General features: G+C 47.5%; 1 protein-coding gene across 1 annotated transcript in view; it reads left to right on the plus strand.

Moving 5' to 3' along the window:
* The window catches only part of fam149b1 (family with sequence similarity 149 member B1), a 128,795-nt gene that overhangs the window by 94,551 nt on the left and 17,427 nt on the right, over positions 1-16,817 (plus strand). The window contains exon 14 of the mRNA XM_078199769.1: positions 7,828-7,909. Within this exon, the coding sequence (XP_078055895.1) occupies positions 7,828-7,909 (82 nt within the window). The remainder of the gene's footprint in view (positions 1-7,827; positions 7,910-16,817) is intronic.

Genomic DNA, 16,817 nt, shown 5'->3' on the forward strand with positions numbered 1-16,817 from the left:
TCACACTGTGGGAGGAAACCAGAGCACCCGGAGGAAACCCACGCAGACATGGGGAGAACGTGCAGTCTCCACACAGACAGTGACCCAAGCCAGAAATCGAATCCAGGATTAGGGATATAGTTGATGGAGATTCCCTGGGGGGGAAGGCACTGTTGATGGGAGATTCCCTGGATCAGAGATATAGCTGATGGAGGTTCCCTGAATTAGGGATACAGGTGATGGAGATTTCTTTGATGAGGTATATAACTGATGGCGATTCCCTGGATTGGGATATAACTGATGGCGATTCCCTGGATTGGGATATAACTGATGGAGAATCCCCAGATGAGGGATATAGCTGATGGAGGTCGCCTGGGGGAGAGGCACAGTTGATAGGAGAGATTGGCCAAATTGTAGCCTGCTGTATATCCAAGATTTGAGAAGGTTAGAGATTTTCAAGATTTCAGAGGTTTTCAGGATAGGCAAGGGATTACGATAGCCTAGTTGTTATCTTATTGGACTGATAATGCATAAACCTTGATTAATAATTTTGAGACATGAGTTTGTGAATTTAAATTCACTTAATTGAACAAATTTGGAATAAAAAGCTAGTAACAATATGAGTGACCATTTAAAATTGTTGGGGAAGGAAAAGAAATACTTACATTCACTCCTTTCATAACCACAGGACGTCCCAAAGCAGTTGACAGCTAGTGAAGTAATTTTGAAGCGTAATCACTGTTGCGATGTAGGAAACGCTTGCAGCATCCTCCTACAAACAGCAATGTGATAGGAAGCTGATGTTAATTGAGGTATAAATATTGGTCAGGACAATGAGGATAACTTCCCTGCTCCTCTTCAGAAGAGTACCATGGGATCTTTCACATCCACCAGAGAGAGCAGACAGGTCCTCAGTTTGACATCTGAAATCCAAAAGCTAGCCCCTCCAACAAAGCCGCACTTACAAAGTACCACGAAGTGGAGAGATGAAGCGTGGAGACCCAAGAGCCTTGGCCCAGGCAGCTGAAGACACGGCCACCAATGATGGATTAAAATTAGGAACGTTGAAAAGATGAAGAGGCCACAATTAGCGGGGTGCAGAAATCTGTGGAGGGGAAGAGGTTATACAGCTGAAGAAATTTACAGAGTTAGGGAGCAGCAAGTTCATTGAGGGATTTAAAACGAGAATAAGAATTTTAAAGTGGATGCATTGTTTGATTGGGAACCAATGTAGATCAGCGACCACAGCAGAGATGGATGAACAGGATTTGGTGTGAGTTTAGGCCACAGACAGCAGAGTTTGAAATGGCTGCCAGGCTGACCAGGGGAGTGTTGGAATAATCAAGTTTGGTAACAAAAGGCAAGAATGAGAGTTTAAGCAGCAGACAAGCTGAGGCAAGGCTGGAATCTGGCAATGTTTCGGAGGGGGAAATAGGCAGTTTTAGTGATGTGTGGACAGAACGATAATAGCACAGCCTTTCGGCCTGTCAAGTTCATGCTGGTTCTCTACAGGAACGATCTAGCTGGTCCCACTCCCCTGCCCTTTGCCCATAACCCTGTCATTTGTTTCTCTTTCGATGCTGATCCAATTCACTTTTGAAAGCCACGATGGACGATTCCTCCACCACTCTTTCAGGCAATACATTCCATGTTGTAAATCTGTCCCCTCTGGTTCTCAATCTTTCCCTCAGAGGGAGCAGTTTCTTTCCCTTGACTCTGTCTAGACCTCTCATGATTTGGAACACCTCTATTAAGTCTCCTCTCACCATTCTCCTCTCTAAGGAGAAGCCCGGATATGTGACAAGGTGGCCAGATATGGGTTGTGGATTGTCTGGTTCAGCTACAATACAGTTACCAGGGAGAGGGATGACGTTGGTGGCTGGGAATGATGTCAGTGATAGAACAGAAGACAATGTCTTCTCATCCAACACTGGACGTTGGATAAATAAACAATTTTGAGGTAATTTCCCGATGGCACAGTGCAGCCTCATAGTGCCAGGGACCCGGGTTCAATTCTGGCCTTGGGTGGCTGTCTGTGTGGAGTTTGCATGTTCTCCCCATGTCTGTGTGGGTTTCCTCCTGTTCTTCCCACACTCCAAAGATATGCATGTTAGGTGGATTAGTGGGGTAAATACGTGAGGTTATGGGGATAGGGCCTGGGCGTGAATGTTGTCAGTGCAGGCTCGATGGGCTGAATGGCCTCCTTCTACACCGTAGAGATTCTATGATGATAAAAGTAAGGATATAATGTTGGAATTATATAAAACACTGACGAGGACACATCTGGAGTATTGTGCGCAGTTCTGATCACCATGTTGCAGGAAGGATGTTATTGCTGTAGACAGAGTGTGGAGGAGGTTTATAAGAATGTTGCCAGGGCTGGAAAAGCATATCTGAGGAGAGGTTGGATAGATTGGGGTTATTTACCTTGGAACAGAGAAGGTTGAGGGGTGAGTTGATGGAGGTGAACAAAATTGAGGGGAAGAGACAGAGTGGACTGGATAAAATTGTTTCCCTTGGTGGAGAATTCTAGAGTAAGAAGTTTAACAACACCAGGTTAAAGTCCAACAGGTTTATTTGGTAGCAAAAGCCACACCTTCCTAAATTTTCATCCAAATCATTAATATAAATAAGAAATAACTGTGGACCCAGCACCGATCCCTGAGGCACACTGGTAAGGTGCGGTAATGCCATTAAACATCTGGGGGAGATGGTTGGATTCTCTCACACGCTTGTGTGGTGCAAATGGTACTTGATGCTAGTCAAGCAAGATAGGATGTTGAAATCTTGCTGCATGGTTGCATGGGCCACTTTATTAACAGAGAGTGCTGAATGGAACTGAACATTGCACAATCAGCAGCAAATACTTTTGCTACCAAATAAACCTGTTGGACTTTAACCTGGTGTTGTTAAACTTCTTACTGTGTTTACCCCCGTCCAACGCCGGCATCTCCAGATCAGGAGAATTCTAGAACCAGGGGACATAGATTCAAGATAAATGACAGTAGATATAGAGGGGACATGAGGAAGAACCTTTTTAAGCAAAGGGTGGTGGGTGCCAGGAATTCGTTGCCTGAGTTGGTGGTGGAGGCAGAGACTCCAAACTCTTTTTAAAAATACCTGGTGTATTTAAGTGCTGTAAGCTACAGGGCTATGGGCCAAATGCAAGAAAGTGGGATTGGAAAAGGCGCCTGGTGTCCTTGGGCTGGCATAGACAAGATTGGCCGAATGGACTCCTTTTGTGCTGTAACCTTTCTATAGATCTAATTTAGAGATAGAGGAGATGGATGAACGCTGGAACTGGGTTTCCTCGGCATAAATATGAAAATTGACACCATGATATTGGATGGTGTTGCCAAGGACCAGCATACAGATGAGGAAAAGGAGGACAAAATGGATCCTTGGGATCACTACAACTCACAATGCAGGAACATGAAGAGAAACCATTGCTTCTGAGGATAGATAAGAATGAAAATGAGCAATGCAGACCCACACAGCTGAGTGACAGCCGTGCTACAGCAGAATCTCATGGCCAACCAACAATGCGGCACTTCCGAAGTACCATGAAGTGGAGAGATCAAGCGTGGAGACCCACGAGCCTTGGCCCCGGCAGCTGAAGGCACGGCCACCAAAGGCTGCAAACAGGTCATGTTGGAAGATTTTATCTTTGGCAAATACAACGAGGATATAATCTGTGACTTTAATGGAAGCTGCTTCAGTACTATGAAGGAAGTAGTAACCTTATTGGAGGGATTCAAACAAGATGGCACACGTTTGGGACATGACAACATGTTAAAGGACTCTGGAAAGAAAAAGGAGTTTGTTGGTGGGGCAATAATTTGCAAGGTTGGAGGGAATAACAGGTTACTTTTTTGGGGAGAGGACTGTTGATGATAGGTGTGAAGGAGAGGGGAACAGTTCCAGTTGATAGAGAACTGTTAATAATGTGGTCTAATGTGGGAGTCAGGAAGGAAAGTTGACTGGTCAACTGTTTAAAATTTTGAAGTAACACTTCATCCAAAGGAGAATGACCTTTTGCATCATAAAGCCAGAAGTGGGAGTATTTGCTGCTGATTGTGCAATGTTCAGTTCCATTCAGCACTCTCTGTTAATAAAGTGGCCCATGCAACCATGCAGCAAGATTTCAACATCCTATCTTGCTTGACTAGCGTCAAGTACCATTTGCACCACACAAGCGTGTGAGAGAATCCAACCATCTCCCCCAGATGTTTAATGGCATTACCGCACCTTACCGGTGTGCCTCAGGGATCGGTGCTGGGTCCACAGTTATTTCTTATTTATATTAATGATTTGGATGAGAATTTAGGAGGCATGGTTAGTAAGTTTGCAGATGACACCAAGATTGGTGGCATAGTGGACAGTGAAGAAGGTTATCTAGGATTGCAACGGGATCTTGATCAATTGGGCTAGTGGGCTGACAAATGGCAGATGGAGTTTAATTGAGATAAATGCGAGGTGATGCATTTTGGTAGATCGAACCTGGGCAGGACATACCATTAACTGAGTAGGGCATTATGGAGAGTTATAAAACAAAGAGATCTACGGATACAGGTTCATAGCTCCTTGAAAATGGAGTCACAGGTGGACAGGGTGGTGAAGAAGACATTCAGCATGCTTAGTTTCTTTGGTCAGAACATTGAATACAGGAGTTGGGACGTCTTGTTGAAGTTGTACAACACATTGGTAAGGCCACACTTGGGATACTGTGTTCAGTTCTGGTCACCCTATTATGGAAAGAATACTATTAAACTAGAAAGAGTGCAGAAAAGATTTACTAGGATGCTACCGGGACTTGATGGTTTGAGTTATAAGCAGAGGCTGGATAGACTGGGACTTTTTCCCTGGAGCATAGGAATCTTAGGGGTGATCTTATAGAGGTCTATAAAATAATGAGGGGCATAGATCAGCTAGATAGTCAATATCTTTACCCAAAAGTAGGGGAGTCTAAAACTAGAAGGCATAGGTTTAAGGTGAGAGGGGAGAGATACAAAAGGGTCCAGGGGGGCAATTCTTTCAGAGGGTGGTGAGTGTCTGGAACAAGCTGCCAGAGGTAGGAGTAGAGGCGGGTACAATTTTGTTTTCAAAAAATCATTTAGACTGTTACATGGGTACGATGGGTATAGAGGGACATGGGCCCAATGCAGGCAATTGGGATTAGCTTGATGGTAAAAACTGGGTGGCATGGACAAGTTGGCTGAAGGGCCTGTTTCCATGCTGTAAACCTCTATGACTCTTTGCTGGATCGTCTACTATCCACGTCCTGAGGATCAACCTTGGCAAAAAACCTGAAGAAACCAGCAACATAAATAATGTGGCTACAAGAGCAGATCAAAGGCTCGGAATTCTATGTTGAGTGGCTCATCTGACTCCTCAAAGCCTTTCGATTGCTTACAAGCCACAAGTGATGGATTTATGCGATGGAATACTCACCACTAGCCTGGATGAGTGTGACTTTAACAACACTCAAAAAGCTCAACACCATCCAGCACAAAGCAGCCTGCTTGATTGGCACCACGTTAAACATTGAATCTCGGCACCACCAGCAAACAATGGCAACAGTATGTTCCATCCATGAAATGCATGCAGTACCTTGCTAAAGCTTCTTCAACAATGCCTTCCAAATCCACAATCTCTATCACCTGGAAGGATAAGGACGGACACCATCCTGACTTGGAAATATTTATTGATATTGGCTCAAAATCCTACAGCTCCTTTGCTAACAGCTCTGTAGGTGTACCTACACCACACTGATTACAGCAGTTCAAGGTGGAAGCTCAGCATCACTTCAAAGGCAATTAAGGAATGGCAATAAAGAATGTCACCCATGTCCATGAATGAATAACTAAAACAAAATATTTACTTGTCTTAAATCCTGAGATTATGTCCCCTGGCTTTAGAGTCACCAACTAGGAGGAACAACTCATCTACATATAAAACATTGAATGTATTCAAGAGGCGGCTGGATATAGCACTTGGGGCGAATGGGATCAAAGGTTATCGGGAAAAAGCAGGATTAGATTATTGAGTTGGATGATCAGCCATAATCGTAATGAATAGCGGGGCAGGCTCAAAGGGCCAAATGGCCTCCTCCTGCTCCTATCTTCTATGTTTCTATGTTACATTCACCCTGTCACGTTCTGTCAGAATTTTATACGTTTCAATTAGGTCACACCTCATTCTTTGTAAAGCTCGGAAATGCAGACCTAGTCTCCTCAATGGCTCCTCAGAACTCAATCCCACCATCCTAGATATTAATCTGGTGAACCTCCATTGCACTCTTTCTATGGCAAGTTAGATAGGGGGACCAGTAGTGTGCACAATACTCCAGGTACAGCCTCATCAAGGCTCTATGTACAAGCTACAGGGCTATGTAACTTGTCACTTTGGACACCCACACTTCCCAACCTCTCCCCATTTAACAAAATAGTTCAAGTTCATTTATTAGTGTCACAAGTAAGGCTTACATTAACACTGCAATTAAGCTACTGTGAAATTCCCCTACCTTGCCCATACCTGCCGCCTTGTTTTTTTCTACCAAAGCAAATATCTCCACACTTATTCACATTATATTCCATCTACCATGCTCTAGCCCATTCACTTAGCCTGTTCAAGTCCTCCTGAAGCCTACTTGCATCCTCCTCACAACTTCATTTCCACCCAATATGACATCATTATTAGTCCCCACATCCAAATCATTTCTATAGATTGCAAACAGATGTGGTCCCAGCACTGATCCTTGCAGGACCCCACTAATAACAGCCTGTCGTCCTGAGAATGATTTGTTTATTCCCACACTCTTCCTTCCCTCTGTCAATTAATTCTAACCAAAACCATATCATTATATGATATGTGATCTAATTTTATAAACTAATCTCCTGTGTAGGACATAATCAAAAGCCTTCTGAAAATTTAAATACACCATATCCATCCATTCTCCTTTATCAATGCTACAAGTAATATCCTCAGGGGCGGCACGGTAGCACAGTGGTTAGCACTGCTGCTTCACAGCGCCAGGGACCTGGGTTCGATTCCCGGCTTGGGTCACTGTCTGTGTGGAGTTTGCACGTTCGCCTCGTGTCTGCGTGGGTTTCCTCCGGGTGCTCCGGTTTCCTCCCACAGTCCAAAGATGTGCGGGTTCGGTTGATTGGCCATGCTAAAATTGCCCCTTTGTGTCCTGAGATGCGTAGGTTAGAGGGATTAGTGGGTAAATGTGTAGGGATATGGGGGTAGGGCCTGGGTGGGATTGTGGTCAGTGCAGACCCGATGGGCCAAATGGCCTCTTTCTGCACTGTAGGGTTTCTATGAAACAAAAAATTCTGTGACGTGTGCAGAGGAACATGGAGGGGGTTAATGGGTGGAGAGGTTCAAGGGAGGATTGCTGGACTGAGGTGGGGAGAGCAGGGGGTGATTGGAGTGGGAAGAGCCAGGTACCAAAGGGAGGGTTGAGTGGAACAGAACGAGGGCAGGGTTGGGAGGAGCAGGGAAAAATAGGAGGAGTATGAATGAGTGAGGCAGGTGGAGTGTGGAAGAGTGGAGTAAGTTGAAGCAGGAAGAAATGAATGGAGCAGGGAAGGGAGGGACAGGTTGCACAGGTGGAGGAGTAAATTGATCTGATATGGGATTCGGATAAGGAATGTTGTCGAGATGGCTCCAGGAACGTATTCCATTTGTTTAATGATTGTATCATTAAAGGCAATGCTAATTATTAGCAAAATGGTGATTTTTGACAGACTTACACCTTCGGGGCCTCAGCGATACTTTTTGTTTCAATCCAACATTAAGAGGGATAGTAATAATAAATATTGTATTCCTATGGTTCTTTTCCAGTCAGATATTTCTTACCATCGATCCTTCACAGCTCTAGAATATACTCCTCAGTCACACACTGGCAGAAGATTTGCGGGGCCAGGTAAATTATTGTTGTGATTTGAACTGTTTAATTTACATTTTGGGTACTCCTACCTTTCCTCCAAACTGACAAAACAGCAGCTCACCAAAAGAGATAATGTGATTCAGCTCGGCACTGCCACAATGGGTAAAGGCTCTGCCTGACATCAAGTCCTGCAGATACAGAGATATAGAGAAACAAAACAGCATGTCTCAAAATACTTCACAGCCAATTAAGTCTCTTTGAATTGGAGTGAAGTAGGAAACATGGCATCTAACTGATGCACAGCAAGTATGCACAAAGAGCAATGCGAGAATCTGTTTTTTAATGAGGTATTATAGAGGAATGCATATTCAGTGTGATAGGTGGCCTCCCCTACTCTTGTCCAAACAGTACTGTTGGGATTTTTTCCATCCCTGAACCTCATTTTAACATCTCACCTGCAGTCCAACACAACCTCAGTACAGCTCTCTGTTAATTGTATGTTAATGGTGTATTTAATTATTTACAGATGGTGTGTATTAATTGGGGATTAATTTGGGCTCCTGTAAATAAGAACACACTGAAACTGAGTTAGGAAGTGCATGTTTGTAATGTCTATCTCTGTAAATGGGGATTTTCACAGTGACTTAATTGCAGTGTTAATGGAAGCCTACTTGTGACACTAATAAATAAACTTTAAAAGTGTGCAAAGATTAAATCTCCAACTACATCTTTCACCATCGAGCTTCATGGTGAATGTTGAAATTAAGAACAGTTTTTCAAACATAAGTTTTTCTGGGTTCACTAGATTGATTTCAGAGATGTGAGGTTTGTCCTAGGAAGAGAGATTGAAAGTTTAGGCTTATACTCTTTGGAATTTAGAAGAATGAGGAGAGATCAAATTGAGGTATATAAGATGATAAAAGGTATGGATAAAGTAGTCGTGGAACGGATGCTTCCTCTTGTGGGGCATTCTAGGACGAGAGGTCTTAGGATAAGAGGTCGCAAATTTAAAAGAGAGTTGAGGAGAAACTACTTCTCCCAAAGGGTTGTGAATCTGTGGAATTCGCTACCCCAAGTGCAGTGGATGCTGGGACAGTGAGTGAATTGAAGGAGGAGTTGGACAGATTTTTAATTGGGAATGGGGTTGAAGGGTTAAGGGGAGAAGGCAGGAAAATGGGGATGAGGAGCATATCAGCCACGATCGAATGGCGGAGCGGACCCGATGGGTTGAATGGCCTAATTCTGCTCCAATATATCTTATGAACATAAAGATAAAAGCTGAATGTCCATTATGCAAATTGGCAGAAAGTAAATCAAATTTGCTGGGGTGCCTTCTGATCACCTTCTGAAGATCTCGAAGTCTAAACCATATATAGCCAATTGAAAGATATATGAAAATGGATTACAAATCTATCAAAGAGAAAATAAGGTGTTGCTACTTCCTACAAGTAAAACCAGAAGTATATAGAATCCTACAGTGCCAACCATAATCCCACCCAGGCTCTCTCCCCATAACCCCCTGTATTTACCCTAGCTGGTCCCCCTGACACTAAGGGGCAATTTAGCATGGCCAATCCACCTAACCCGCACACCTTTGGACGATGGGAGGAAACTGGAGCACCTGGAGGAAACCCACGCAGACACGGAGAGAATGTGCAGACTCCACATAGATAGTGACCCAAGCCGGGAATCGAACCCGGGTCCCTGGTGCTGTGAGGCAGCAGTGCTAACCACTGTGCTACCGTGCTGCCCATGTGAGATAGATGCCTGGCAATTGGATAGTGAAGAAATTTTGGGCTTTCTGTTTGAGTTTCTGAGTGAAATCTGCAAGAAAGACAATGGGCAGTATTCTCCCCAAAAAATGACTAATTGTCATATTGGCGAGAATGATGGAGCGATCCGCGCCGGTCTGTTTGGGGCGCTCTGCACCGTAATCCACCAACACTTAGTGCACTGAAAGCGCCGTCATGTGGATCACGCCATCATGGAAACTCCAGCTGTATGACTTTCCCAAGTGACCGGAGCTCGTGTGCCACTAAGCAGGGGGGAGCTCCATTTAAACACTAACGATGCACACACAACCAGTCATGGCAGGAAGATGGCAGCACATAGACCAGCCCCACGGTTTACGGAGGGAGAGCTCGGACCCCAGCCATGGAGGAGAGGCAGGCCATCTTGTTGCTCCTGGAGGGCAGATGACCCAGGAGTCGGGACAGCAATGCCACCGCAGGATGTGATGACAGCGGCTAATGCCTCAAGAAAATGAATGACCCCATTTGGGCAGTAAGGGTGAGCATTCACCCCATCCTGTTTTACCTCCCGCAGACCCAGTGGCCATCCAGCACCCCCCAACATCGTCCTCAAACCCCTCAGATACCCCCTGTCACTGCCCCTGCCCAAAGAGGGATGGTGCCAAAATAATAAATACTCCCCTCACACCCCCCCCCCCCCCGCCCCCGATATCCCCCAGCCTTCCAGCCACCAGGATTTCAATCACCCCCTTTGTGTCACCAATGGCACATAATCAAAGGGAGCTGGTGAGGACCTGCTTTGGGGTCCCCGAGCTGCATCTCCTGACCCCCCCTTGAGCAGCGAGCCATGGAGTTCTCAGGGAGGCAGCGGAGAGAGCCGTGACTGACAGGTCAGCGTGCACCACGGAAATTTATTTATTCGTGTCACAAGTAGGCTTACATTAACACTGCAATGAAGTTATTATGAAAATCCCCTCGTCGCCACACTCCGGCGCCTGTTTAGGTACATTGTGGGAGAGTTTAGCATAGCCAATGCACCTAACCAGCAAGTCTTTTGGACTGTGGGAGGAAGCCGGAGCACCCGGGGGAAACCTACACAGACACTGGGAGAACGTGCAGACTCCACAGACAGTGACCTGAGGCCAGAATTGAACCAGGTTCCCTGACGCTGTGAGGCAGCAGTGCTAACCACTGGACCACCATGCGAGCAGCCACAAAACCTTCATTCATATCACAGAATACCACAGTGCAGAAGAGGCCCTTCGGCCCATCGAGTCTGCACCGCCCATGAAATGCCCTGACCTGCCCCCTAATCCCACTTCCCAGCACTTGGCCCATAGCCTTGAATGTTATGGCATGCCAAGTACTCGTCCAGGTATTTTTTATAGGATGTGAGGCATCCCACCTCCACCACCCTCCCAGGCAGCGCATTCCAGACCATCACCACCCTCTGAGTAAAAAGGTTTTTCCTCACCTCCCCCTTAAATCATAGAAATCATAGAAATCATAGAAACCCTACAGTGCAGAAGGAGGCCATTCGGCCCATCGAGTCTGCACCGACCACAATCCCACCCAGGCCCTACCCCCACATATTTACCCGCTAATCCCTCTAACCTACACATCCCAGGACTCTAAGGGGCAATTTTTAACCTGGCCAATCAACCTAACCCGCACATCTTTGGACTGTGGGAGTCCAAACTTCCCACCCCTCACTTTTAACTTGTGTCCCCTCGTAACTGACACTTCAACTAAGGAGAACAGCTGCTCCTCATAATCTTGAGCACCTCAGTCAGGTCACCCCTCAGTCATCTCTGCTCCAACAAAAACAATCCAAGCCTATCCAACCTCTCTTTATAACGTAAACGCTCCATCCCAGGCAGCATCCTGGTGAATCTCCTCTGCACCCCCTCCCGTGCAATCACATCCTTCCTATAATGTGGTGACCAGAACTGCACTCAGTGCTCCAGCTGTGGCCTCACCAAAGTTCTATACAACTCCATCATGACCTCTCTGCTTTTGTAATCTATAACCCCGATTGATAAAGGCGAGTGTCCCATATGCCTTTTTCACCACCCTATTAGTCTGCCTTTCCGCCTTCAGAGATCTATGGACAAACACGCCAAGGTCCCTTTGTTCTTCGGAACTTCCCAGTGTCAGGCCATTCATTGAATACTTCCTTGTCTAATTACTCCTTCCAAAGTGCATCACCTCACACTTTTCAGGGTTAAATTCCATCTGCCACTTATCCACCCATTTGACCATCTTGTCTATATCTTCCTGTAACCCAAGACACTCAACCTCACAGTTAACCACCCGGCCAATCTTTGGGTCATCGGCTTATCCGATGATTACCGATGATTATCTGATCCGATTACTGATCCAGCCCCCCACGTAGTCATCTATGTCGTTTATATAAATGATGAACAAATAGAGGGCCCAGCACAGATCCCTGTGATACAACACTGGTCACTGGCCTCCAGTCACTATAGCAGCCGTCTCTCACCACCCTCTGTCTCCTACCACTAAGCCAATTATGAATCCACCTTGTCAGATCACCCTGTATCCCATGTGAGACTTTGTCAAAGGCTTTGCTGAAGTCCATGTAAACTACATCAACCGCACTACCCTCATCCACACACTTGGTTACATGCTCAAAAAATTCAATTAAATTTGTTAGGCATGACCTCCGTCTGACAAAACCATACTGACTATCCCTGATCAACCTTGCCTCTCCAAATGGAGATAGATTCTCTCCTTCAGAATCTTCTCCAGTAGTTTCCCAACCACAGGTGTGAGACTCACTGGTCTGTAGTTCCCTGGCTTGTCTCTACAACCTTTCTTCAATAGTGGGACCACATTAGCTGTTCTCCAGTCCTCTGGCACCATCCCAATATGACCTTTCCCAAGGAAATTGTAAGCTGCCCAGATTCTTGTCTCTCCCTCGCACTGGCTTCAGGGCACCTTCTGGTGAGCACCACACAGCCATTGACGCACATCAGGTGGGAACCTCCAAGGGATCGAGGAGGCAGGCATCTGCCAGAGCCAAGGAGAGAGCTGGCCCCCCCAGCCAGGTGCTGAGCCGCCAGGAACAGTTCCCCAGAAACTGCTGGAGATGCAGAAGCAGAGCGGGGATTGCAGGAGGGGGTATCAGCAATATTTCAGCAACTGCAAGGCTGCCTGGAGAAGTCCCAGAGCCTTCAGTCACAGGAGATGATGCAGACACTATTGGAACTCCAGAACTGACAGTTGATGCAGAAGCTTCTGTAGCTTACTCCAGCTGCCACTCCCTCCCATAGAGTGTCTCCCGGGGGCCAGCGAGCACTCATAGAATACCCTACAGTGCAGAAGGAGGCCATTCGGCCCATTGAGTCTGCACCAACAACAATCCCGCCCAGGCTCTATCCCCGTAACCCCACATGTTTACCCCGCTAATCCCCGGGACACGAAGGGGCAATTTAGCACGGCCAATGCACCTAACCCGCACGTCGGTGGTCTGTGGGAGGAAATCGGAGCACCCAAAGGAAACCCATGCAGACACGGGGAGAACGTGCAGACTCCGCACAGACAGTGACCCAAGCCGGGAATCGAATCCGGGTCCCTGGAGCTGTGAGGCAGCAGTGCTAACCACTGTACCACCACGAGGGAAAAGGAAGCACTGAAGCCCATGCTCGGGCCTTCCATCCAGGAGACCCCGGATGTTGGCAGCCCTTCCGAATCCTTCCTTTCTGCCACCGGTGCATGTCATGGGCAGTGGGTTGAACAGGGTGGCACGGCTACATTTGTGACATCCTAAAATCGGCCAGGAATCTCCAGGTCCCCGTTCTACAGGGAACAGTCAGAAATCTCACAACACCAGGTTAAAGTCCAACAGGTTTATTTGGTAGCACGAGCTTTCGGAGCGCTGCTCCTTCATCAGGTGAGTGAAGAGCTCTGTTCACAAACAGGGCATATAAAGACACAAATTCAATTTACAAGATAATGGTTGGAATGCGAGTCTTAACAGGTAATCAAGTCTTTACAGGTGCAGACAATGTGAGTGGAGAGAGTGTTAAGCACAGGTTAAAGAGATGTGTATTGTCTCCAGCCAGGACAGTTAGTGAGATTTCGCAAGCCCAGGCATGTCGTGGGGGTTACAGACAGTGTGACATGAACCCAAGATCCCAAAGGGGTTGAAAGCTAGTGGCTTTTGCTACCAAATAAACCTGTTGGACTTTAACCTGGTGTTGTTAGACTTCTTACTGTGAAATCCAAAATCCATGTTTGATCTCGGGGGGGGGGGGGGGGGGGTGGGGTGATGGTGGGCTAAAGAGAGAGAGAGAGACAGAGACAGTCCATAAGGTGATCCATCTCGAGCCCCTCAATTCCTCCCAGCATCAACCAGTGTCCCAGTGACACTGGACGCTGCCAACCGGACACCATCCACGGTGCCATGCCCCACCTCAATGAGTTGCTGACCATTGCCACATCATCACCACAAGCAGTCACAGACACTGTCCATGCCCCCTCATGGTCGCCAATGGCCTCCCACGGCTGTACCCTCCCTTCACTTGGTGCAGCATGATACGTGGTCACTGGTGTATCACACACACGTCTCTCTGCCAAGCTTGTTCAACCTTCTCCTCCATCATGACTGAATATTTCAATCTCTTTCTGTTTTTATTCCAACTCTACCGTTCCCAGACCCAAATCATCCAGAGTATTGTTATATCTTCATCCCACTAAAGCTCATCAACCGATTAACATTCCACAGAGAATTGAGTACAAGAGTTTTGTTCTTGAAAATTGTTGAAAGGAGAGACAAAGATTTTCAGAAAAGCACAGTGGAACCTTTAAACGATCACAACAATTTACATCCCAGGAGAAAAACGTGCCAATTAGTTGGTAAGGCAGTTCTGATTGGCCGAGACATTGCCCTGGAGAAAGCAATAAGCTCCCCAAATGAGTCGGACCAGCCACACAACGGAGTGACTTTCTGGATAGATTGCAGTGCCAGTGTGATGCCAGGTACATCGAGCATACGTCCCAGCAATTGGCTGGCCAAATAAGATAGGCTCACCGTACTCAATCACACCAAGCTTGTAAAACCCAGAACAAGACATCTACTGTTAGACATGATTCCACAATTGGACAGCACTGGCTGAACAATCCTGAGAGTGGGATTGGCACAGTGACAACAGATTGAAGATAATCAGTCAAGTTCGTAATGTGACTCATTTACACTTGATAAAAATGACACAGACTTTAATACACAGGGATCTGTTCCCTGCAAAGCAAAATGAATATCGTAAGAAGTCTCACAACAGCGGGTTAGAGTCCAACAGGGTTTATCTGGAATTAACCTGGTGTTGTGAGACTTCTTACTGTGCCCACCCCAGACCAACACCAGCATCTCCACATCAAAATGAATCTGTCAAGCCTTGTGCCTTTGTTGAATTAGCTGGAATACTGTAGCTATAATTCCCGATTGCTTTCTCCATGAGAAGATCTCAAACAATCAGAGGCAATTTACCAACTGTTCATCACCCCTTTCTCCTATATGCTAAATTGTTGCGATCATCCAAAATTTAGAATTCTTGCATTTGTCCCAATAATGAAAAGCTTTCGATCATGTCTCCCTTTTCAGCAATGTTCAAATTCTCTACCACCAAGCAACGGTCTTGTCATTGCTGTTAAAATCCTCCTCCAGCCTCTGCCTGTGTTCACACTCCCAGCAACACCAGCCCTGTGCCTGTGTTCACACTCCCAGCAACACCAGCCCTGTGCCTGTGTTCACACTCCCAGCAACACCAGCCCTGTGCCTGCGTTCACACTCCAGCAACAACACCAGCCCTGTGCCTGCGTTCACACTCCAGCAACACCAGCCCTGTGCCTGCGTTCACACTCCAGCAACACCAGCCCGGTGCCTGTGTTCACACTCCAGGAACACCAGCCCTGTGCCTGCGTTCACACTCCAGCAACAACACCAGCCCTGTGCCTGTGTTCACACTCCAGCAACACCAGCCCTGTGCCTGCGTTCACACTCCCAGTAACACCAGCCCGGTGCCTGCGTTCACACTCCAGCAACACCAGCCCTGTGCCTGCGTTCACACTCCCAGTAACACCAGCCCTGTGACTGCGTTCACACTCCAGGAACACCAGCCCTGTGCCTGCGTTCACACTCCAGCAACAACACCAGCCCTGTGCCTGTGTTCACACTCCAGCAACACCAGCCCTGTGCCTGCGTTCACACTCCAGCAACACCAGCCCTGTGCCTGCGTTCACACTCCAGCAACAACACCAGCCCTGTGCCTGTGTTCACACTCCAGCAACACCAGCCCTGTGCCTGCGTTCACACTCCCAGTAACACCAGCCCGGTGCCTGCGTTCACACTCCAGCAACACCAGCCCTGTGACTGCGTTCACACTCCAGGAACACCAGCCCTGTGCCTGCGTTCACACTCCAGCAACACCAGCCCTGTGCCTGTGTTCACACTCCAGCAACACCAGCCCTGTGCCTGCGTTCACACTCCAGCAACACCAGCCCTGTGCCTGCGTTCACACTCCAGCAACAACACCAGCCCTGTGCCTGTGTTCACACTCCAGCAACACCAGCCCTGTGCCTGCGTTCACACTCCAGTAACACCAGCCCGGTGCCTGCGTTCACACTCCCAGCAACACCAGCCCTGTGCCTGTGTTCACACTCCCAGCAACACCAGCCCTGTGCCTGCGTTCACACTCCAGCAACAACACCAGCCCTGTGCCTGCGTTCACACTCCCAGCAACACCAGCCCTGTGACTGCGTTCACACTCCAGCAACACCAGCCCTGTGCCTGTGTTCACACTCCAGGAACACCAGCCCTGTGACTGCGTTCACACTCCAGGAACACCAGCCCTGTGCCTGCGTTCACACTCCAGCAACAACACCAGCCCTGTGACTGCGTTCACACTCCAGGAACACCAGCCCTGTGCCTGCGTTCACACTCCAGCAACAACACCAGCCCTGTGCCTGTGTTCACACTCCAGCAACACCAGCCCTGTGCCTGCATTCACACTCCAGCAACAACACCAGCCCTGTGCCTGTGCTCACACTCCAGCAACACCAGCCCTGTGCCTGCGTTCACACTCCAGCAACACCAGCCCTGTGCCTGCGTTCACACTCCAGCAACAACACCAGCCCTGTGCCTGCGTTCACACTCCAGTAACACCAGCCCGGTG

This window comes from Mustelus asterias, chromosome 28, assembly GCF_964213995.1.
Source record: "Mustelus asterias chromosome 28, sMusAst1.hap1.1, whole genome shotgun sequence".
NCBI lineage: Eukaryota > Metazoa > Chordata > Chondrichthyes > Carcharhiniformes > Triakidae > Mustelus > Mustelus asterias.